The following is a 25,071-nucleotide window of genomic DNA, read 5'->3' on the forward strand; positions in this document are numbered from 1 at the left end:
AGAAGAGTAAGATGGATGGTTATGAGGGTTAAAAAGAAGAGGAGTAAGATGGATGGTTGATAAAGAGAAGAGGAGGAGTAAGATGGATGATTGATGAGCGTTAATAAGAGGAATAAGATTGATGGTTGATGAGAAGAAGAGGAGTAAGATGGATGGTTAATAAGAAGAGACATAAGATGGATGGTTGATAAGAATAAGAATTAGATGGATGGTTGATAAGAAGAAGAGGAGTAAGATGGATGTTTGATAAGAAGAAGAGGAGGAGTAAGAAGGGTGGTTAATAAGAAAAAGAGAAGTAAGATGGATGGTTGATAAGAAGAAGAGGAGTAAGATGGATGTTTGATGAGGGTTAATAAGAGGAGTAAGATTGATGTTTGATAAGAAGAAGAGGAGGAGTAAGAAGGGTGGTTAATAAGAAAAAGAGAAGTAAGATGGATGGTTGATAAGAAGAAGAGTAACATGGATTGTTGAGGGTTACTAAGAAGAGGAGTAAGATGGATGGTTGATAAGAAGAGGAGTAAGATGGATGGTTGATAAGATGGATGGTTGATTAGGGTTAAGAGGAGTAAGATGGATGGTTGATAAGAAGAAGAGGAGTAAGATGGATGGTTAATAGGAAGAAGAGAAGTAAGATGGATGGTTGATAAGAACGAAGAGTAAGAAGGATAGTTGGTGAGGGTTAATAAGAGAGTAAGATGGATGGTTGATTAGAAGAAGAGGAGGAGTAAGATGGATCGTTGATGAGGGTTAATAAGAGGAGTAAGATGGATGGGTGATTAGAAGAAGAGGAGTAAGGAGGATGGTTAATAAGAAGAAGAGAAGTAAGATGGATGGTAGATAAGAAGAACAGTAAGATGGATGGTTAATAAGAGGAAGAGTGAGATGGATGGTTGATGAGGGTTGATAAGAAGAGGAATAAGATGGATGGTTGATAAGAAGAAGAGGAGAAAGATGGATGGTTGATAAGAATAAGAGGAGTAAGATGGATGGTTAATAAAATGAGTAAGATGGAAGGTTGATAAGAAGAGTAAGATGGATAGTTGATGAGGGTTGATAAGAGTCAAACGGATGGTTGATAAGAAGAGGAGTAAGATGGATGGTTGATAAGAAGAAGGGGAATAAGATGGGTGGTTAATAAAATGAGTAAGATGGAAGGTTGATAAGAAAAAGAGTAAGATGGATAGTTGATGAGGGTTAATAAGAAGAGGAGTAAGATCGATGGTTGAAAAGGAGTAAGACGGATGGTTGATAAGAAGAAGAGGAGGAGTAGCATGTATGGTTGATTAAGGTTAATGAGAGCAGTAAGATGGATGGTTGATAAAAAGAAGAGGAGTAAGATGGATGGTTAATAAAATGAGTAAGATGGATGGTTGATAAGAAGAGTAAGATGGATGGTTGATAAAAAGAAGAGTAAGATGGATAGTTGATGAGGGTTAATAAGAAGAGGAGTAAGATGGATGGTTGATAAGAAGAGGAGTAAGATGGATGGTTATGAGGGTTAAAAAGAAGAGGAGTAAGATGGATGGTTGATAAGAAGAGGAGGAGTAAGATGGATTATTGATGAGGGTTAATAAGAAGAGTAAGATTGATGGTTGATAAGAAGACGAGGAGTAAGATGGATGGTTAATAAGAAGAGACATAAGATGGATGGTTGATAAGAATAAGAGTTAGATGGATGGTTGATAAGAAGAAGAGACATAAGATGGATGGTTGATAAGAAGAAGAGTAAGATGGATGGTTGATTAGAAGAAGAGGAGGAGTAAGAGAGATCGTTGATGAGGGTTAATAAGAGGAGTAAGATGGATGGTTGATAAGAAAAAAGAGGAGTAAGAAGGATGGTTAATAAGAAGAAGAGAAATAAGATGGATGGTTGATAGGAAGAAGAGTAAGATGGATGGTTGATAAGAAGAAGAGTGAGATGGATGGTTGATGAGGGTTGATAAGAAGAGGAGTAAGATGGATGGTTGATAAGAAGAAGAGAAAGATGGATGGTTGATAAGATGGATAGTTGATAAGATGGATGGTTGATGAGGGTTAATAAGAGAAGTAAAATGGATCAATCAATGTTTACTTATACAACCCTAAATCACTAGTGTCTCAAAGGGCTGCACAAACCACAACACAAACCACAACACAAACCACTACGACATCCTCGGTAGGCCCACATAAGGGCAAGGAAAACTCACACTCAGTGGGACTTCGGTGACAATGATGACTATGAGAACCTTGGAGAGGACGAAAGCAATGGATGTCGAGCGGGTCTAACATGATACTGTGAAAGTTCAATCCATAATGGATCCAACAGAGCCGCGAGAGTCCAGTCCAAAGCAGATCCAACACAGCAGCGAGAGTCCCGTTCACAGTGGAGCCAGCAGGAAACCATCCCAAGCGGAGGCGGATCAGCAGCGCAGAGATGTCCCCAGCCGATACACAGGCAAGCAGTACATTCCCACCGGATCGGACCGTACCCCCTCCACAAGGGAGAGTAGGACATAGGAGAAAAAGAAAAGAAACGTCAGATCAACTGGTCTAAAAAGGGAGTCTATTAAAAGGTGATGGTTGATAAGAAGAAGAGGAGTAAGATGGATGGTTAATAAGAAGAGAAGTAAGATGGGTGGTTGATAAGAAGAAGAGTAAGATGGATAGTTGATGAGGGTTAATAAGAGAAGTAAAATGGATGGTTGATAAGAAGAAGAGGAGTAAGATGGATGGTTAATAAGAAGAAGAGAAGTAAGATGGATGGTTGATTAGAAGAGGAGTAAGATAGATGGTTGATTAAAAGAAGAGGAGGACCAAGATGGGTGGTTAATGAGGGGTTAATAAGAGGAGTAATATGGATGGTTGATAAGAAGAAGAGGACTAAAATGGATGGTTGATAAGAAGAAGAGTAACATGGTTGGTTGATAAGAAGAAGAGTAACATGGATGGTTAAGAAGAGGAGTAAGATGGATGGTTGATAAGAAGAAGAGTAAGATGGATGGTTGATAAGAAGAGGAGTAAGATGGATGGTTGATAAGAAGAAGAGGAGTAAGATGGATGGTTAATAAAATGAGTAAGATGGAAGGTTGATAAGAAGAAGAGTACGATGGATAGTTGATGAGGGTTAATAAGAAGAGGAGTAAGATGAATGGTTGATAAGAAGAGGAGGAGTAAGATGGATGGTTGATTAAGGTTAATAAGAGGAGTAAGATGGATGGTTGATAAGAAGATGAGGAGTAAGATGGATGGTTTATAAAATGAGTAAGATGGAAGGTTGATAAGAAGAGTAAGATGGATGGTTGATAAGAAAAAGAGTAAGATGGATAGTTGATGAGGGTTAATAAGAAGAGGAGTAAGATGGATGGTTGATGAGAAGAAGAGGAGTAAGATGGATAGTTAATAAGAAGAGAAGTACGATGGATGGTTGATAAGAAGAAGAGTAAGATGGATTGATAAGAAGAAGAGTAAGATGGATGGTTGATGAGGGTTAATAAGAGGAGTAAGATGGATGGTTGATAAGAAGAAGATGAGTAAGATGGATGGTTAATAAGAAGAGATGTAAGATGTATGGTTGATAAGAAGAAGAGTAAGATGGATTGTTGATGAGAAGAAGAGTAAGATGGATGGTTGATAAGAAGAAGAGGAGGAGTAAGATGGATGGTTGATGAGGGTTAATAAGAGGATTAAGATGGATGGTTGATAAGAAGAAGAGGAGTAAGATGGATGGTTAATAAGAAGAAGAGTAAGATGGATGGTTGAGAAGAAGAAGAGTAAAATGGATGGTTGATGAGGGTTAATAAGAGGAGTAAGATGGATGGTTAATAATAAGATGGGAAGTAAGATGGATGGTTGATAAGAAGAAGAGTAAGATGGATGGTTTATAAGAAGAAGAGTAAGATGGATGGTTGATAAGAAGAGTAAAATGGATGGTTGATAAAATGGATGGTTGATGAGAGTTAATAAGAGGAGTAAGATGGATGGTTGATAAGAAGAGGAGTAAGATGGATGGTTAGTAATAAGAAGAGAAGTAAGATGGATGGTTGATAAGAAGAAGAGTAAGATGGATAGTTGATGAGGGTTAATAAGAAGAGGAGTAAGATGGATGGTTGATGAGGGTTAAAAAGAAGAGTAAGATGGATGGTTAATAAGAAGAAGAGGAGGAGTAAGATGGATGGTTGATAAGAAGAAGAGTAAGATGGATTGTTGATAAGAAGAAGAGTAAGATTGATAGTTGATGAGGGTTAATAAGAAGAGGAGTAAGATGGATGGTTAATAAGAAGAGGAGTAAGATGGTTGGTTGATGAGGGTTAAAAAGAAGAGTAAGATGGATGGTTGATAAGAAGAAGAGGAGTAAGATGGATGGTTAATAAGAAGAAGAGAAGTAAGATGGATGGTTGATAAGAAGAAGAGTTAGATGGTCAGGGGTGGGGCGGAGGCGTGGTTGGGGGCGTGGTTAAGAGTAGAGCATAATTTACCAACTCGAGTATTTCATATATATATATACACATATATATATATATATATGTGTATATATATGAAATACATCAGTAAATTTTAGCTATATATTTATTTTATTATATATATATAAATAAAATAAATATTTGAATTTCAGACGGCACCTATCTAATACACAGTAATAAAAACACAGTTGTTCTACTAACTGTACTGTGCTTGCTGGTTACTAAAATAAAACCAACAACACTTACCTTTCACCAGTGGCGTCGCCAGACAGATTTCACTGGGGCACGTGCCCCAGTGATGATCTGCAGTGCCCCAGTAAAAATTTCACCAATAAAAAAAAAGCTTCAGAGTTTTAAGTCTACATAACATAGACAACAGCGCACATACTACTTAGTATGGTAATTGATTGCTACTGTATTCACTCCACGTAACAATGAGCACATGGCTAATTAATATGGTAATTTATTCACGTGTGGATAGAGACTTCAGTTGAGAAAGAGAGAGAGAGAGAGGGGATGAGAATCACTGCATGAGGTAGGTAATGTTAGCCAACAACAATTTAATTATATTATTTTGATTTTGATTTGACTCAAACTGTAACTCCTAGATGGATATCAGAAAGTTATTCGCCCGCAGCAGGGAAGAAGCAGCAGGAATGAGAGATGTAAGTGAAGTCCTAGCTAGCTAGGCAACATCATTGTCTTAAGTTGATGCTAAGTTAGCTAACGTTATTCCTTGTATCAAGACAAACATATTCATTTGCTGTACGAGCTGTCGGGGGAATTTCCAATGAACATGAAACATAATGTTGGTTATTGTCTGCTGGTTCTGCATCAATGATGATTTGGAGTAAGCATGTGTGAGTTGAGTGCTTCTCAAATGGTTTATCTTCAGGAAGAAAAACATTTTTCCATATCATCAAGTCGTGAGCCAAATTTTTAAATCATTCAAGTTTATTTCACAGAAAAATAGCACAGTAGACTTGTCTTGTTAATCGGTGCGACTTTGACTAAAATAATCTTGTTTTGTCACCAGAAAAATGGCTACAGCTAAAGCATCTGGTTTTGTTTCCAGAAAAAATAGTAACATTTCTGTATTTGTTTTCAGAAAGATGGCTGAAAATATCGGGTTTTGTTGCCCCATTTAGATTTTTTTTAAATATAGTTCCATGTCTGTCCTGAGTCCTCCTCCAACTTGTTAGTCGGTTTGCCTTTTGCTGAAATACTCACTAATAGTCACTAGAAAAATGGCTATCTGGTTTTGTTGCCACAATTTAATTTTTTTCTCCCTAAACTTTTTTTTTTCATCCACACATCTGACTGCGACTCACTGAAAATGACACACAATCCACTTTTATGTCACGACCCAGCAGTTGGGAACCACTGGTCAACTGTATAACAGTTACTGTAATATTTCCATGTCTGTCCAGAGTGGTTGACCACTTTGCAAAAATGAAACGGAGACGTTACAGTTTACTTCTCAGAAAATGATTCCCTGAACAGACACACAACAGTTGTTCATTTATTCTACTACTGTGGCTTTATTGTTTTGTGTATATGTTATAGTTTTGTGTATCTGAAATAGGATTAGCCACATTGCCATAAATGGAAATTAAATAATATAAAAGAACCCAGAGATGTAGGGGTGCTTTATTTTTAGTTTTACTTTTGTAGATATTAAATTTGCAGATGATTACTGCAATATATATTTGAAAAAGATTCATTGCTCTTCCTTTTTGCTTTTACCAGTAGCAGTTTAGAAGTCTGGAGTAAAAAAGTGCACAAGTAGGTCAAATGCATTAGTTAATTTCAGGTGGTTAATCAAAGATCCATACAACATAATCTGATATGATTCCATAGTTTAAAGCACTATTTATGTATTTTTTATGATAAATAAGTGCTAAAAATGTTTTCGCTTGCGCGCTTTGCACGCTCACATGAATTATTTGTGCCCAGGTGTGCCCCAGTAGAGTATTAGGTCTAGTGACGCCCCTGCCTTTCACTATTTGAGTAACCTTTGTTCTCCCATTTGCATACTGGCGAGAGTCACTCTCCGTCAGGTAAGCAACACCACATAAATCGTTGGCCAATCAAAAAGCAACCCCATAACGCTATAGCCAACATTCACCAGGAGATGGCGACAGACAACATAGAATCATTATTACAGACGGCGTCGCCATGGCTGTAACTTCCTCGTTCTTCTGCTTCGTCTCCTTGTGTGTGCAGTTTTTTATTAAAATCCGTAGATGTTGTGACGTGATTGGGCAGGCAAGCTGTTTATATAGTGGGAAAGAGGGCTTGAAAACAGGCTGTCCGCACTCAGGTCCACATGGAGCTTGAGGGGGCGTGGCCTCCAGCTCCGCTGAATTTCGGGAGATTTTCGGGAGAGGTGCTGAATTTCGAGGGTTTCCCGGAAAATCCGGGAGGGTTGGCAAGTATGGCATACTTTCCAAATGTTTTTTTGTCTGAATAAAAATAAATACTTAAATATCTGCTTGATTTATGATTTTACAGCAAACTACCCATCCGTCCAACCATTTCCTACCGCTTGTCCTTTTCAAACTAATAAAAATGACCACGCATTTCACAGTGTTCTTTACAGCATATTACTGCAATTTGAAAAAAAAGTGCATTAAAATTCTGTTGACTGAGCTGCCATATTTTTTACTGTAAAATCTTGTTTTTAACAGTGTGTCACTGTAAATGGAAAAATTATACATTTGTTTTTACTGTAGAAAAACTGGCAGTTCAGTTTCCAGAATATAAGAGAATCCGGTCTCCCCTAGGGGGGGGAAGGGGGGGTCACCCACATCTGTGGTCCTCTCCAAGGTTTCTCATAGTCATTCTCATTGACATCCCACTGGGTTGTGAGTTTTTCCTTGGCCTTATGTGGGCTCTGAACCGAGGACGTCGTTGTGGCTTGTGCAGCCCTGTGAGACACTTGTGATTTAGGGCTATATAAATAAACATTGATTGATTGATTGAGTGATTGAAAAGAGGAACTTGTATTGTTTTTCTTTTCACAATTTAAAGTTGTAAAAAAACAATTTACTGGTAAAATTCTGGCAACTAAGCTTTAATTGATTTGATTGATTGAAACTTTTATTAGTAGATTGCACAGTACAGTACATATTCCTTACAATTGACCACTAAATGGTAACTTAAACAAGTTTTTCAACTTGTTTAAGTCTGGGTCCACGTTAATCAATTCATGGTAAAGCTGACAGCTTTTTCCGTAAAAATTTTGCAAAAAACACTATTTTACAGTAACATTTTGTAAATGTAAAGTTTTACTCTAAAATCGACAGTCTACTTAAGAAAATGTATATAATTAACAATGATAAATGGGTTGTACTTGTATAGCGCTTTTCTACCTTCAAGGTACTCAAAGCACTTTGACACTACTTCCACATTTACCCATTCACACACACATTCACACACCGATGGGGGGAGCTGCCATGCAAGGCGCTAACCAGCACCCATCAGGAGCAAGGGTGAAGTGTCTTGCTCAGGACACAACGGACGTGACGAGGTTGGTACTAGGTGGGATTTGAACCAGGGACCCTCAGGTTGCGCACGGCCACTCTCCCACTGCGCCACTGAAATCCAGACCCACATTAGTTCCCTGTTACAGGCGGCCCCATAACTGCCAGGTGGCCCCCAATGAAAACCAGTTTGACATTCCTTTTTTTTTTATATTTCAAAAGATTTGGCGAGTGACAGTGTCTGCAAAAGTAGAAACAATGAGCAATTATGGGTGTAAAAGGGCTATAACATAAAATCCAACTTAAATAATGACTTGCTGTACACATATTAAATTGGATGAGATGTGCATAAAACCTGCTTCTGTCATGCAATGTTTATTTACCTGAAAGGTGGAGCGGATATGTGTTATTGTTTCACATGTTCCAGCCCAACAGATCCTTTGTTTACCTGTGCTGCAGGCAGCAAGGAAAAGGGCGTGTTTAACAACTGCTGGTGCTGCCTTCACGGTCATCTGGAAAAACTGTCACATTCTAACTCATCTATTATTGAGCATTGGGGAGTTATTTAATAAATTGGGAGATAATACAAACACTTTTCTACTCTTACCAAATAGCATTACTTTAGTTTTACTGAGATTCAAGGATAGTCTGTTTTTGTCGAACCTTCCATATTCGTGGGTAGCAGATTATAGTTTGTTTTGTGTACAATTTTAGCTGTTTGCAAATTCACATATTAGTAGTATTAGGGAGTAATTTAAAGATAAAGGTTGACTGACATGTAATTGTGAGTGGATTACAGCGAGAAGTTCTTCTTTCTTTTTTTCTTAGTTTATTTTGAACATGACATAAAACATTATACATCAGGCAATTTCATATCATTTCACAATACATCATGTCGGAAAAGGAGTAGGAAGAAGCAAAGCTTAATTAATCCTACCCCTTTCCCACATCAGAGCGTTCACAAATATCTACATTCATTCACTGACCTTTACAGCAAGATAGCAAAATGACATCCGTGAATGAGTAACACAATAGTTTTGTACGTGCATGCAAATGTTTTAAATTACATTTTCCTCTAAGCTTATATTTCTCCTCTTTAGCTGAGAAGAATTGTTGTACATTCTTTGGTAGTAGGTTATAATTTGCTTTGTACTTTATTTTAGCTGTTTGCAATTTCACCAAATCATCGAGCTTTAATATTTTTGACTTAAAATAAAGGGTTTGTATGTTCTCTATATCCAACATTATGTATTATTCTAAATGATATTTTTTGTAACACAGTTAACGAATGTAGAATAGAATAGAATAGAATAGACTTTATTGTCATTATATTTGCACATAACGAGACTAAAGACTCCAACTTAAGGTGCGGTTGTGGGAACAAATATGGGGTAAATAAATAACACAATTGAACTAACAATTGAAATAAACAGACTACTATCCAATACAAATAACTAGCAATCCTGTACAATATACAAAACACTGTAGAAATACAAAATACTGTACAATATAAAGAACAGGACAAGAGTACCGAAGTAATAAATAACAATCAGTGTCGGACGTATTGCACTCAAAGGGTATTAGGGCGGGATATTGTACAGGGGTAGCGCACATTTGTAGTTGTTTCCCCATATTTATAATAAATAATAAATAAATGGGTTGTACTTGTATAGCGCTTTTCTACCTTCAAGGTACTCAAAGCGCTTTGACACTACTTCCACATTTACCCATTCACACACACATTCACACACTGATGGAGGGAGCTGCCATGCAAGGCGCTAACCAGCACCCATCAGGAGCAAGGGTGAAGTGTCTTGCTCAAGGACACAAGGAGGTTGGTACTAACTATTGTAGTGGTGTTCTATACAAAAAGTGCACTTTAATTTGGTGTTGTTTTGATATGTAATCTTAGTGACATCATGCACAAAAGTGCACTAATAGCTTGTTTTGAAATGACAATCTTGCACTTTGTTTTGAAATGACATGAATCTTTGTGCCACTGCTTGATAACTGATTAATAAATACAGATTTTGTAAATTGACTTAGTTGTGGTTTCTCTCTCTGCATGGAAGTTTAAAATGAGCATATAATAATGCAGTATGAACAAGAATGTTTTAATGTAGGCTCATAAAATCATCATACTGTTGTGATTATATGCATCAAGTGTTCATTCAAGGCTGAGGCAAAATATCGAGATATATATCGTATGTATCATGTATGTATCATGTCACTGAACTTTACAAGGAGACATTTATATAGATTCCCCACAAAGCAGCAAGTAGCATGTTATAAAAACAATGGCAAGGGTTAACATATTGTCCATTCTCCTGGTCAAAGCGCTCCTCCATGAGCTCCCGGCAGTATCTGCTCTCCACCAGCGAACTCAGATATTGTAACACTAGCGAGCAGTAGAGAATATAAAGTGATTTTTGGCCCAGGACGTATTTTGCTTTATTCATTATTGAAATGCTTTTTGCCACCTTGTGTTGTATGTTTTGTATATGACATTTCCAGTTCATTTTATCATCTATTAATACTCATAAAAATGTGGTTTCTTTTACCCTTTCAATATCTACTCCATCTATTAATCAGGGGTCGGCAACCCGCGGTTCTTTGACCACTCTGATGTGGCTCAGCTGCTAAATTGCCGAACCCAACGATTATTCCGGAAGGTTTCCGGATTTTAGCGCCTCTCTGAGAAATCACCCGGGGATAACATTCTCCAATTTTCACCTGGACTTCAATGCTGAAGGTGTGCAGTGACGGCAATGCCTTTAACCTCATCTACAACATGTCGTCGCGCCCGCTTTTACATCGTGTGATCAGCGTGTCAACTGGTCACATTTTATATTTAGCCTCTGATAACACACAAATGTGACTGCAACGCATACTTACTCAACAGCCATACACGTTACACTGAGGGTTGTAATATAAACAACTTTAACACTCTTACCAATATGCGCCATACTGTGAACTCACACCAAACAAGAATGACAAACACATTTTGGGAGAACATCGGCACTGTAACACAACATAAATACAAAAGAACAAATACCCAGAATCCCATGCATCCCTACTCTTCCAGGCTACATTATACAAACCCGCTAGCAACAAACCCCGCCCCCCCAATCTTGCCCACCTCAGTATTTGTTATTTTGTGTTTATGTTGTGTTACAGTGCCGATGTTCTCCCAAAATGTGTTTGTCATTCTTGTTTGGTGTGGGTTCACAGTGTGGCGCATATTAGTAAGAGTGTAAAAGTTGTTTAAACAGGCACCCTCAGTGTGACCTGTATGGCTGTTAAACAAGTATGCCTTGCAATCGTTGGCGTGTGTCTGCAGAAGCCTCATACGACATGGGGCTGGGCAGGCAAGCTGATTGAACGTGTTGTAGGGGGCGCCAAAGGCAGCACCTTCATAGGATGCCCTTATTATTGTCAATCGAGGAAAATTCTGCAAACATTCGTGAGAATAGTTGGAATATTCGGGAGGGTTGGCAAGTGTGATGCTGTCAAGCGGCATTCATATAAAACTTGCGGGCCCCACTATCATTAAATTTTCATATTAAGGTGCGGGCCGCGTGTCTGAGACCCCTGGTTTATACATAGCACAAAATAAAAAAAACTCTGAATGCAGTGTTATTTCATTTTAAATTTCAAAACAGTTTTGTGGCTCCCATTGTTTTCTTTATTTTGTGAAACGGGTCAAAATCGCTCTTTGAGTGGTAAAGGTTGCCGACCCCTGGTCTATTTGTATTCGTGTCTGATGCTCTTTTCTACTGTTACCAAATAGCATTATTTTAGTTTTACTGAGATTCAAAGATAGTCTGTTTTTATCAAACCATTTTTTTAATTAGTTAATTTCTTCCGTTATTATTTGTATTATCTTCCCACACAGCAAGAAGACTCCACAGCGGACCCGTATCGGGGTCCACCGGTCCTCAGGAACGGATCCGCCACGGAGGCGGGTCGCGGATCCGCCACGGAGGCGGGTCGCGGACCCGCCAAGGCTCCGAGCTGGATCCGCTACGCATCCGTGATCAAAACCTTACCTCCGTGGCGGATGCGCTTGGGACCCGCACATACCGCACATACATCCTCCGCGGACCAGCAACGGACTCATAAAAACCCTGGCTCATCTGGCCCGGGTCCATTTTGGACCCGTTTATCTTATTTTCAAAATCCCTTCTGTTCTTGCTATAGGATAAAAGAGGAAACTAACACTACTGTTAGTTTCTTAACACTATATTGTTAGTTTCCTATTTTATCCTAGTGATATATCACTAGGCCCTACTATCAATCAATCAATCAATCAATGTTTATTTATATAGCCCTAAATCACAAATGTCTCAAAGGACTGTACAAACCACTACGACTACGACATCCTCGGAAGAACCCACATAAGGGCAAGGAAAACTCACACCCAGTGGGCAAGGAGAATTCACACCCAGTGGGACGCCAGTGACAATGATGACTATGAGAACCTTGGAGAAGACCCCCCCCCTCTAGAGGACCGAAAGCAATGGATGTCGAGCGGGTCCAACATGATACTGTGAAAGTTCAATCCATAGTGGCTCCAACACAGCCGCGAGAGTTTAGTTCAAAGCGGATCCAAGACAGCAGCGAGAGTCCCGTCCACAGGAAACCATCCCAAGCGGAGTCGGATCAGCATCGTAGAGATGCCCCCAACCGATACACAGGCGAGCGGTCCATCCTGGGTCCCGACGAGCGGTCCATCCTGGGTCCCGACTCTGGACAGCCGGTACTTCATCCATGGTCAACGGACCGGACCCCCTCCACAAGAGAGGGGGGGACAGAGGAGAAAAAGAAAAGAAGCGGCAGATCAACTGGTCTAAAAAGGAGGTCTATTTACTACAGCAACAGGCCTAAGCTTGTAAGCTTAGGCAATGCATATGCATTGCCTTGTATTTTTAAACTAACAATATTGTCAATAGAAAGAAACAGAAAATGGTCCATTCACTCTATAAAGTAAATATATAATATAGAAATATATATAGAAATATAAAATATAAAATAAAATTATATATATATATATATATATATATATATATATATACACATATATATATATATATATATACATAATTAGTCAATGTAGTGCATACAGTATAAATATTTAATCTATTAGGCTACAATTTCAAAGAAATGCTGCTCCATGCACAGCTAACATATCAGAAAATGAATAACTGGATGACTGTGTGTTCTCTCCTGAAAAGAAAGCAGTTGTGTCGTCTGCGAATAAAACTAACTCTAACGACGGATTTTCTTTAAACTCACCATGATGAAATGGACAACAAGTGTGTGAGAGTTGTCATTATTACGTGATGTGCTTGAAAGCACCGTGTGATCTTCCAGTCCGGGGCAAGCCAGTGTGAAATCTTCCACCGAGGTCTTAAAGTGTATCCTTAGCCGCACCCGACGGAGCGCTTTCCCCTGACTGTCTAACCATTGAACGTGTTTTGTTGTTTGTTTTTTTCACAACACGGACGAGATTGATGGAAGGGTATTGTTGTCCGTGTCGGTAACACGGAAGTGGGCAGCAGGTGCACGTGAAAGGCGGTAAAAGTCAAACAAAGTTATCTCCATATGGATACAACGTAGGCGGTGTTGTCATGTATTTCACTTTTCATACGTCTTTCATTTAAAGCGTCGAGTTGAATAAAAAAAAAACTTTATCCGAAAGTGCGTCGGGTCGAGCGAATTAAAGAAAAAAGAGGAGTAAATAAAGACAGAAGAGACCATGGAGAAGACGACGACCATCGGGACTAACTTCAATGGCGGCACAGCGAAAGACAGAGTGGACAGGTAACACCTTTTCTACTTTCTTACCTCTTTAAAACTTACTTACAACATTTGTAGCCGTGTTTAGGGGGATATGTTCACCTGCTGGGACGGCTACCTTAAAGGCCTACTGAAACCCACTACTACCCACCATGCAGTCTGATAGTTTATATATCAATGATGGAATATTAACATTGCAACACATGCCAATACGGCCTTTTTAGTTTACTAAATTACAATTTTAAATTTCCCGGGAGTTTTGTCTTGAAAACGTCGTGTAATGATGACGTGAACGTAAGACGTCACAGGTTTTTAGGAAGTATGAGCACTGCGCACACACACAGCTAAAAGTTGTCTGCTTTAAAGGGGAACATTATCACCAGACCTATGTAAGTGTCAATATATACCTTGATGGTGCAGAAAAAAAACCATATATTTTTTTAACCGATTTCCGAACTCTAAATGGGTGAATTTTGGCGAATTAAACGCCTTTCTATTTATCGCTCTTTTTGCGATGACATCAGAACGTGACGTCTCCGAGGAAATACAGCCGCCATTTTCATTTTCAACACATTACAAACACCGGGTCTCAGCTCTGTTATTTTCCGTTTTTTCGACTATTTTTTGGAACTTTGGAGACATGCCTCGTTGGTGTGTTGTCGGAGGGTGTAACAACACTAACAGGGAGGGATTCAAGTTGCACCACTGGCCCGAAGATGCGAAAGTGTCTGCCGCCAGACCCCCATTGAATGTGCCGGAGTGTCTCCACATTTTACCGGCGATGACAGACATGGCACAGAGATGTATGGATAACCTGCAGATGCATTTGCAACGATGAAATCAATGAAATCACAAAGGTGAGTTTCGTTGATGTTGACTTATGTGCTAATCAGACATATTTGGTTGCGGCGTGACTGCCAGCTAATCGATGCTAACATGCTACGCTAATCGACGCTAACATGCTATTTCCCGGCGGTGCTAAAGCAGACATGGCATAGAGATGTATGGATAACCTGCAGATGCATTTGCAACTATAAAGTCAACAAATTCACAAAGTTGAGTTTTGTTGATGTTGACTGCCAGTTAATCGATGCTAACATGGTATTTACCGGCGGTGCTAAAGCAGACATGGCACAGAGATGTATGGATAACCTGCAGATGCATTTGCAACTATATTACGTTTCCTTCCAACCACATTTAATGCGAAAAAAACTCTTACCAATCGACGGATTTAAGTTGCTCCAGTGTCACGAGATGCGAAAGTCCTGATCGTTTGGTCCGCACATTTTACTGGCGATGCTAACGCAGCTATTCGGCCATGCTATGGCTATGAATAGCGTCAATAGCTATTCGCTCAATAGCTTCAGATTCTTCTTCAATACTTTCATACTCCAACCATCCTTTTCAATACATGCGTAATCTGTTAAATCGCTTAAGTTGCTGAAATCCGAGTCTGAATCCGAGCTAATGTCGCTATATCTTGCTTAGGTATTCGCCGTTGTTTGTTTACATTGGCAGCACTGTATGACGTCACGGAAATGGATAGTCGCATCGCAAATAGCGAAAATCAAGCACTTTAAAGCTTTTTTAGGGATATTCGGGGACCGGTAACATTTTGACATTTTTTTTTTTAAATACAACAAGCCACTGGGAACTAATTTTTTTTGTTTTTAACCCTTTTGAAATTGTGATAATGTTCCTCTTTAATGGCATAATTACACAGTATTTTGGAAATCTGTGTTGCTGAATCTTTTGCAATTTGTTCAATTAATATTGGAGAAGTCACAGTGGAAAGATGGAGTTGGGAAGCTTTGGCCTTTAGCCAAACAAACACACGGTGATTCCTTGTTTAAAATTCTTGGAGGTGAAACTTTCTTATGGCTCAGAGCGCGGTCAAGCCAACATGGATCCCGACTACATGTCAACCATCAGGTTTTGGTGAGAAAATTGCGGTTAAAAAGTAAGTTCTTACCGGAGAAAAGCTGAGCTTGTGCCGTCCATAGCTGCCATCGACTCCCCTGAGACACTGCGTGTGGAGACACCCTTCCGACTATCAGGTACTATTTAACTCACTAAAACACTAGCAACACAATAGAAAGATAAGGGATTTCCCAGAATTATCCTAGTAAATGTCTCTAAAAACATCAGAATCCGTCCCAATGCAATCGCGTTTTTTTTTATTAACTTATTTTTTTTTATCTTTTTTTTTTCTAGTCCGTCGCTATCAATATCCTCAAACACGAATCTTTCTTCCTCGCTCAAATTAATGGGGAAATTGTCGTTTTCTCGGTCCGAATAGCACTTTTTGTTGGAGGCTCCCATTAAAAATAATGTGAATATGTGTGGAGCTCCCACACGTGTGACGTCATCGTCTGCGACTTCCGGTAGAGGCAGGGCATTTCTCTTAACACCGAAAGTTGCGAACTTTATCATGGATGTTCTCTACTAAATCCTTTTAGCAAAAAATATGGCAATATCGCGAAATAATCAAGTATGACACATAGAATGGACCTGCTATCCCCGTTTAAATAAGAAAATATCATTTCAGTAGGCCTTTAATGATGTCGAAACCCCGCCGGAGAAGGTGGCTGAAATATCGCGAGTTTGGGTTTGACCCCACACTCACTACATAATTTTACACTATATTGCCAAAAGTATTTGGCCTCCTGCCTTGACTCATATGAACTTGAAGTGCCATCTCATTCCTAACCCATACGTTTCAATATGATGTCGGTCCACCTTTCGCAGCTATTACAGCTTCAACTCTTTTAGGAAGGCAGTCCACAAGGTTGCGGGGTGTGTTTATAGGAATTTTCCACCATTGTTCCAAAAGCGCAATTGGTGAGGTCACACCAATCGATAAGGCCCTGGGTCTCAGTCTCCGTTCTAATTCATTCCAAAGGTGTTCTATCGGGTTCAGGTCAGGACTTTGTGCAGGCCAGTCAAGTTCATCCACACCATGTCTTTATGGACATTGCTTTGTGCACTGGTGCACAGTCACGTTGGAAGAAGAAAGGGCCCGCTCCAAACTGTTCCCACAAAGTTGTGAGCATGGAATGGTCCAAAATGTTTTGGTATCCTGGAGCATTCAAAGTTCCTTTCACTGGAACGAAGGGGCCAAGCCCAAGTCCTGGAAAAACAACCCCACATCATAATTCCGCTTCCACAAAATTTCTCACACCTACCACTTCGTGGCTGAGTTGCTGTTGTTCTCAAACTCTTCCATTTTCTTACAATACAGTTGACTTTGGACTATTTAGGTGCGAGCAAATTTCACAACTGGATATATGTATGTATGTATATTAGGGGTGTAACGGTACACAAACATTTCGGTTCTGTACGTACCTCGGTTTAAAGGTCACAGTTCGGTTCATTTTCGGTACAGTAAGAAAACAACAAAATATAAATTTTTTGATTATTTATTTACCAAATTTGTAATTAATGGTTTTATCCTTTTAACATTGGGAACACTATAATAATTCTGCCGACATTAATCCACATTACACTGCCTCAAATTGTTGCTCAGTTTAAATACAATGAAAAAACTTTTCTTCTACATATAAAAAGTGCAACATTAAAAAGTTTCAAGTCAACTCATCATGCTTAATTTATTACAGCATTTGGGAAGCCTGTAGTTGATTTTTATAATGTAAATGTTATATTTTTATCAACATGTGATAGCAGGGACCCTGCCATTCAAACTAGGCTGCTACATTACTAATGATTAATGTAACTATAGCTGAAAAATAGCACAATAGCAATAGGAGAGACTATTCATCCCTGAACACCATGGAGTTCATGTAGGCTTAATGATGCAGTTACATTATTATATCACTAGCATACACACACACACACACCGCACAATGAGCTAAAAGTTAATTAGCCTTCATCTCAAGCCAGGACTGCGAGCGAGCTGAGCTGCAGTTTGTTTCTAGAACGTCATCAAGAACGTTGACTGGGAGGTGTTTAATATAATTTGTGGAGAGTCCGCTGCTCACTTGCTAAACACCTGTCTGCTCGACGCTGAAGCGCTGACTACATGCATACATACGCACTGCTGATTGGTTGTTACCGCTCTGAATACGCACTGCTGATTGGCTGTAACTGCTATATATGTAACCAATCAGATGGTTGTGTGGGTGGGACAATGCTGGGTGCTGTGTAGGAGACAGAAGCAGAAAGGAGCGCAGCAGCTTGTTAAGACTTTAGCTTAGGCGGCTACTTCATATGTTCGTGTGGAAACTCGTTCGGTACACCCCCGTACCGAAACGGTTCAATACAAATACATGTACCGTTACACCCCTAATGTGTTTATACTGTATGTATATATAGTCGTGGTCAGAAGTTTACATACACTTGTAAAGAACATAATGTCATGGCTGTGTTGAGTTTCCAATAATTTCTACAACTCTTATTTTATTGTGATAAGAGTGATTGGAGCACTCTACTTGTTTGTCACAAAAGACATTCATGAAGTTTGGTTAGTGGCCTAGTGGTTAGAGTGTCCGCCCTGAGATTGGTAGGTTGTGAGTTGAAACCCCGGTTGAGTCATACCAAAGACTATAAAAATGGGACCCATTACCTCCCTGCTTGGCATTCAGCATCAAGGGTTGGAATTGGGGGTTAAATCACCAAAAATGATTCCCGGGCGCAGCACCGCTGCTGCTCACTGCTCCCCTCACCTCCCAAGGAGAGAACAAGGGGATGGGTCCAATGCAGAGGACAAGTTTCGCCACACCTAGTGTGTGTGTGACAATCATTGGTACTTTACCTTTTGTTTTATGAATTTATTATGAGTCTACTGAAAATGTGACCAAATCTGCTGGGTCAAAAGTAGAGTGCGATATAAATAAAGGGGATTGGATTGGATTATAATCTAATAAAACGTGTTAATTGAACAGGTCTAATGTTTTTTTTTTTGGTTAATGACATCCCTGCAGACTAGACACACTTTCCACACTCTTTGCTGTTTTTATTCAGGAAGGATTTACTTCTCAAGCCAGCATATCGACAGCCTTTGTTTTGGCAATAGAGATGTTATTTTGGCCTTTTAGTCACTCCCAACCGACATTTGCCTTCATCATCCAGTCTGTTCCAAACACACACCTGGGACGTCTTCAGTCATTGTAAAAAAAAGGTTAAGCTAAGTGTAGATTATCATGTTACGTAACCATCTTAAAGGCACCATTTTGAGCCACCCACTCTCGCCACCGCAAAGTACACTCCAGCGGCACTGAGAGCAGACTCGGCCAAACCACCTCTAGGTAATGTTGCAATTTTCAATGCCAACAAAATAATAATAATAATAATTCAAAAAAAGCTATAATTTAAGTTAAGTACGGCTCCACTTTTCCAAAATACACTAGCTTGACACTTTCAAATAATGTTAATGAAAAACGTCCTGCAAAGTTTCAAGAACTGTGGGGTGCTTTTCTGTGATATGTAGAAGAAACCGATCTCCAAATGAACCCTGATTGAATCACAATTGGATGATGGGCCTTTTGTGTGGTTGTGGGTTGCTATAGCTCTGTGTGAGGCCATTCACGCATGCAGCTGTCTGTGGTTTTATCAATCAATGTTTATTTATATAGCCCTAAATCACAAGTGTCTCAAAGGGCTGCACAAACCACAACGACATCCTCGGTAGAGCCCACATAAGGGCAAGGAAAAACTCACACCCAATGGGACGTCGACCTTGGAGAGGACCGCATAGGGGACCGAAAGCAATGGATGTCGTGCGGGTCTAACATTATATTGTGAAAGTCCAATCCATAGTGGATTTTACATAACGGTGAGAGGCTGTCACGCCAAAATTCTTTCCCCCCTACAAAAACCTTCCCCCCGGGAGACATTTGGCGTGACAGCCCCTCTAATGCCTGAAGGAACCCCATGAGGGTGTGATAATACCAAGTTATATGACTCTTAAGGGTTACAGTTGCAAAATTAGCGAAGCAAAAATAGTTTGAGAGGTTAGCATGCTGAAATGCTAATATTTTTTCCTCACCGTTCTTTTTCACCAATGACAATCAGCCAATTATAATGCTTTTAAAACAGGCAGCTGTGTGGGCTGCTTTAAGCAAGTTATATGACTCTTAAGGGTTACAGCTGCAAAATTAGCGAAGCAAAAATAGCTTGAAAATGTGCATGCTGGAATGCTAATATTTTTTCCTCACCGTTATTTTTCACCAATGACAATCAGCCAATTATAATGTTTTTAAAACAGGCAGCTGTGTGGGCTGCTTTAAGGTCCTTCCACCCTCATTGGGGTCCTTCAGCATTAGAGGGGCTGTCACGCCAAATGTCTTCCGGGGGGGAGGTTTTTGTAGGGGGGAAGAAATTTGGCGTGACAAGTCCAGTCCAAAGTGGATCCAACACAGCAGCGAGAGTCCCGTCCATAGTGGAGCCAGCAGGAAACCATCCCAAGCGGAGGCGGATCAGCAGGGCAGAGATGTCCCCAACCGATACACAAGCGAGCGGTCCATCCTGGGTCCCAACCCTGGACTAACGGTCCATCCTGGGTCCCAACCCTGGACGAACGGTCCATCCTGGGTCCCAACCCTGGACGAACGGTCCATCCTGGGTCCCAACCCTGGACGAACGGTCCATCCTGGGTCCCAACCCTGGACGAACGGTCCATCCTGGGTCCCAACCCTGGACGAACGGTCCATCCTGGGTCCCAACCCTGGACGAACGGTCCATCCTGGGTCCCCCTCTCCACAAGGGAGAGGGGGACAGAGGAGAACAAAGAAAAGAAAAGGCAGATCAACTGGTCTAAAAAGGTGGTCTATTTAAAGGCTGGAGTATACAAATGAGTTTTAAGGTGAGACTTAAATGCTTCTAATGAGGTAGCATCTCAAACTGTTACCGGGAGGGCATTCCAGAGTACTGGAACCCGGGTAGAAAACGCTCTATAGCCCGCAGACTTTTTTTGGGCTCTGGGAATCACGAATAAGCCAGAGTCCTTTTAACGCAGATTTCTTGCGGGGACATATGGTACAATACAATCGGCAAGATAGGCTGTGTAGTATTTTATACGTAAGTAGTAAAACCTTAAAGTCACATCTTAAGTGCATAGGAAGCCAGTGCAGGTGAGCCAGTATAGGCGTACTATGATCAAACTTATGTTTTTATGTTGACTTCTCTGGTTTCTATGAATAATTGTTATAAAAAAACGGCACATTTGATGTATCTTTGACAACTTGTTTCAATTGTCTGAAAACCAATACAAAAATGTTTAAGAAAAAAATAGTTCATTTTCTAAAAAGTGAATTCAAATATTTCAGTGTGTAAAAGTACTGTTTGAGCACATCCAGTGCTCAGTTTTGGTCATGTTAATGAAACGTAACCTTTTTCCGTGACGTTAAATTAAATCAGCTGCTTCAATTTTGACTGCTTGATTAGCTCCTTGTGACATATTCCACCCAGGGTGGATCCTTACGGCTTCGAGCGGCCAGAAGACTTTGACTACGAGTCGTATGAAGAGCTGATGTCCGAGTACCTGGTTGTGCTCACCAAACGGTCCATCAAGTGGTCCAAACGGCTGCAGGGCAAACGCAAGGTGCAGAGGAACGCCAAATGTGAGTGTGGAGGGGAAAAAGGGTCACAACAAAGTTTGTCAGAGTCTGGCAGTGAGCGTTCAATGTTTTCCCTCCCATTCAGTGAAGCGTTACATACGTAAAGGGGTGCCCAATGAGCACCGGGCCTTCATCTGGATGGCAACCAGCGGGGCCCAGAACCAACTGGAGAAGAACCCAGGCTACTACCAGTCGCTGCTGGCAGCTCAACATGACGCCAAGGTGGTGGAGAGCATTTCCACAGGTTGTTTTTTATACAACATTCTAACTTCCGATACCATATTGGAGCCCAATTGGATCATAAATACATAGTTATTACTTTATAGTGCGAAATGTTACAAAAAGGTTTGATTAAGTGAAATTGATTGATTGATTGAAACATTTATTAGTAGATTGCAAAGAAAGAGAATACATTATATGAAACAGTATATATTCCATACAATTGACCACTAAATGGTAACGCCCCAATAAGTTTTTCAACTTGTTTAAGTCAGGGTTCATGTTAATCAATTCATGGTAAATCACTCCCAGAACAATAAGTATAAAAAACACAAATTTATTTATTATTAATCATCTGGATTGGACCTATGCAGTCTTTAAGTTGAAGTGGAGTGGTAATAATTCATAAAGGAAGATGCGGATATGGCACATTATATCACACACAAGTAAACACTCTTAAGGGCTGCTCGTATTGGACGTGATATCACACACAAGTAAACACACTGCAGGACTGCTTGTATCGCACATTATATCACACAAGTAAACACGCTGCAAAACTGCTTGTATCGCACGTGATAACACACTCAAGTAAACACACTGCAGTACTGTTTGTATCGCAAATATCACACAAGTAAACACGCCGCAAGATTGCTTGTATCGCACATGATATCCATCCATCTATCCATCTCCATCCATCTTCTTCCGCTTATCCGAGGTCGGGTCGCGGGGGCAACAGCCTAAGCAGGGAAACCCAGACTTCCCTTTCCCCAGCCACTTCGTCTAGCTCTTCCCGGGGGATCCCGAGGCGTTCCCAGGCCAGCCGAGAGACATAGTCTTCCCAACGTGTCCTGGGTCTTCCCCGTGGCCTCCTACCGGTTGGACGTGCCCTAAACACCTCCCTAGGGAGGCGTTCGGGTGGCATCCTGACCAGATGCCCGAACCACCTCATCTGGCTCCTCTCGATGTGGAGGAGCAGCGGCTTTACTTTGAGCTCCTCTCGGATGGCAGAGCTTCTCACCCTATCTCTAAGGGAGAGCCCCGCCACACGGCGGAGGAAACTCATTTCGGCCGCTTGTACCCGTGATCTTATCCTTTCGGTCATGACCCAAAGCTCATGACCATAGGTGAGGATGGGAACGTAGATCGACCGGTAAATTGAGAGCTTTGCCTTCTGGCTCAGCTCCTTCTTCACAACGGATCGGTACAACGTCCGCATTACTGAAGACGCCGCACCGATCCGCCTGTCGATCTCATGATCCACTCTTCCCCCACTCGTGAACAAGACTCCTAGGTATTTGAACTCCTCCACTTGGGGCAGGGGCTCCTCCCCAACCCGGAGATGGCACTCCACCCTTTTCCGGGCGAGAACCATGGACTCGGACTTGGAGGTGCTGATTCTCATTCCGGTCGCTTCACACTCTGCTGCAAACCGATCCAGTGAGAGCTGAAGATCCCGGTCAGATGAAGCCATCAGGACCACATCATCTGCAAAAAGCAGAGACCTAATCCTGCGGTCACCAAACCGGAACCCTTCAACGCCTTGACTGCGCCTAGAAATTCTGTCCATAAAAGTTATGAACAGAATCTGTGACAAAGGACAGCCTTGGCGGAGTCCAACCCTCACTGGAAATGTGTTCGACTTACTGCCGGCAATGCGGACCAAGCTCTGGCACTGATCGTACAGGGAGCGGACCGCCACAATAACACAGTCCGATACCCCATACTCTGAGCACTCCCCACAGGACTTCCCGAGGGACACGGTCGAATGCCTTCTCCAAGTCCACAAAGCACATGTAGACTGGTTGGGCAAACTCCCATGCACCCTCAAGAACCCTGCCGAGAGTATAGAGCTGGTCCACAGTTCCACGACCAGGACGAAAACCACACTGTTCCTCCTGAATCCGAGGTTCGACTATCCGGCGTAGCCTCCTCTCCAGTACACCTGAATAAACCTCACCGGGAAGGCTGAGGAGTGTGATCCCACGATAGTTGGAACACACCCTCCGGTCCCCCTTCTTAAAGAGAGGAACCACCACCCCGGTCTGCCAATCCAGAGGTACCGCCCCCGATGTCCACGCGATGCTGCACAGTCTTGTCAACCAAGACAGCCCCACAGCATCCAGAGCCTTAATGAACTCCGGCCGGATCTCGTCCACCCCCGGGGCCTTGCCACCGAGGAGCTTTTTAACTACCTCATCGACCTCAGCCCCAGAAATAGGAGAGTCCACCACAGATTCCCCAGGCACTGATTCCTCATAGGAAGACGTGTTGGTGGGATTGAGGAGGTCTTCGAAGTATTCCTTCCACCTATCCACAACATCCGCAGTTGAGGTAAGCAGAACACCATCCGCACCATACACGGTGTTGATAGTGCACTGCTTCCCCTTCCTGATGCGGCGGACGGTGGTCCAGAATCGCTTCGAAGCCGTCCAGAAGTCGTTTTCCATGGCTTCCCCGAACTCCTCCCATGTCCGAGTTTTTGCCTCAGCGACCGCTGAAGCCGCACACCGCTTGGCCTGTCGGTACCTGTCCACTGCCTCCGGAGTCCTATGAGCCAAAAGAACCCGATAGGACTCCTTCTTCATCTTGACGGCATCCCTCACCGCTGGTGTCCACCAAGGGGTTTTAGGATTGCCGCCCCGACAGGCACCAACTACCTTGCGGCCACAGCTCCGATCAGCCGCCTCGACAATAGAGGTGCGGAACATGGTCCACTCGGACTCAATGTCCAGCACCTCCCTCGTGACATGTTCGAAGTTCTTCCGGAGGTGGGAATTGAAACTTTCTCTGACAGGAGACTCTGCCAGACGTTCCCAGCAGACCCTCACAATGCGTTTGGGCCTGCCAGGTCGGTCCGGCATCCTCCCCCACCATCGCAGCCAACTCACCACCAGGTGGTGATCGGTAGAAAGCTCCGCCCCTCTCTTCACTCGAGTGTCCAAAACATAAGGCCGCAAATCCGATGACACAACTACAAAGTCGATCATGGAACTGCGGCCTAGGGTGTCCTGGTGCCAAGTGCACATATGGACACCCTTATGGACATGGTGTTTGTAATGGACAAATTGTGACGAGCACAAAAGTCCAATAACAAAACACCACTCTGGCTCAGATCCGGGCGGCCATTCTTCCCAATCACGCCTCTCCAGGTTTCACTGTCGTTGCCAACATGAGCGTTGAAGTCCCCCAGTAGGACAAGGGAATCACCCGGGGGAGCACTTTCCAGTACTCCCTCGAGTGTACCGCACATGATATCACACACGTAAACACACTGTAGGTCTGCTTGTATTGCACATGATATCACACAAGTGAACAGGCTGCAGGACTGCTTGTATAGCACAGGATATCACACACAAGTAAACACACTGTAGGACTGCTTGTATCGCAAATGATATCACACACAAGTAAACACGCTGCAGGACTGCTTGTATAGCACATAGGGGTGTAACGGTACACAAAAATTTCGGTTCGGTACGTACCTTGGTTTAGAGGTCACGTTCTGTTCATTTTGGGTACAGTAAGAAAACAACAAACTATACATTTTTGGGTTATTTA

General features: G+C 41.7%; 1 protein-coding gene across 2 annotated transcripts in view; it reads left to right on the forward strand.

The window, feature by feature from the left end:
* The first annotated feature begins 13,252 nt into the window (after positions 1-13,252).
* The window catches only part of LOC133543044 (growth hormone-regulated TBC protein 1-A-like), a 27,561-nt gene continuing 15,742 nt past the window's right edge, over positions 13,253-25,071 (forward strand). Inside the window, exons 1-3 of one of the 2 annotated variants that reach the window (XM_061887426.1) lie at positions 13,253-13,747; positions 21,149-21,300; positions 21,383-21,541. In XM_061887426.1, coding sequence (XP_061743410.1) covers positions 13,683-13,747; positions 21,149-21,300; positions 21,383-21,541 — 376 coding nt within the window. In that variant the 5' untranslated portion in view covers positions 13,253-13,682. Of the gene's footprint in view, positions 13,748-18,851; positions 18,988-21,148; positions 21,301-21,382; positions 21,542-25,071 lie in introns of those variants that run through there. The other variant, XM_061887427.1, reaches the window with a different exon arrangement.

This window comes from Nerophis ophidion, linkage group LG25 (assembly GCF_033978795.1).
Source record: "Nerophis ophidion isolate RoL-2023_Sa linkage group LG25, RoL_Noph_v1.0, whole genome shotgun sequence".
NCBI lineage: Eukaryota > Metazoa > Chordata > Actinopteri > Syngnathiformes > Syngnathidae > Nerophis > Nerophis ophidion.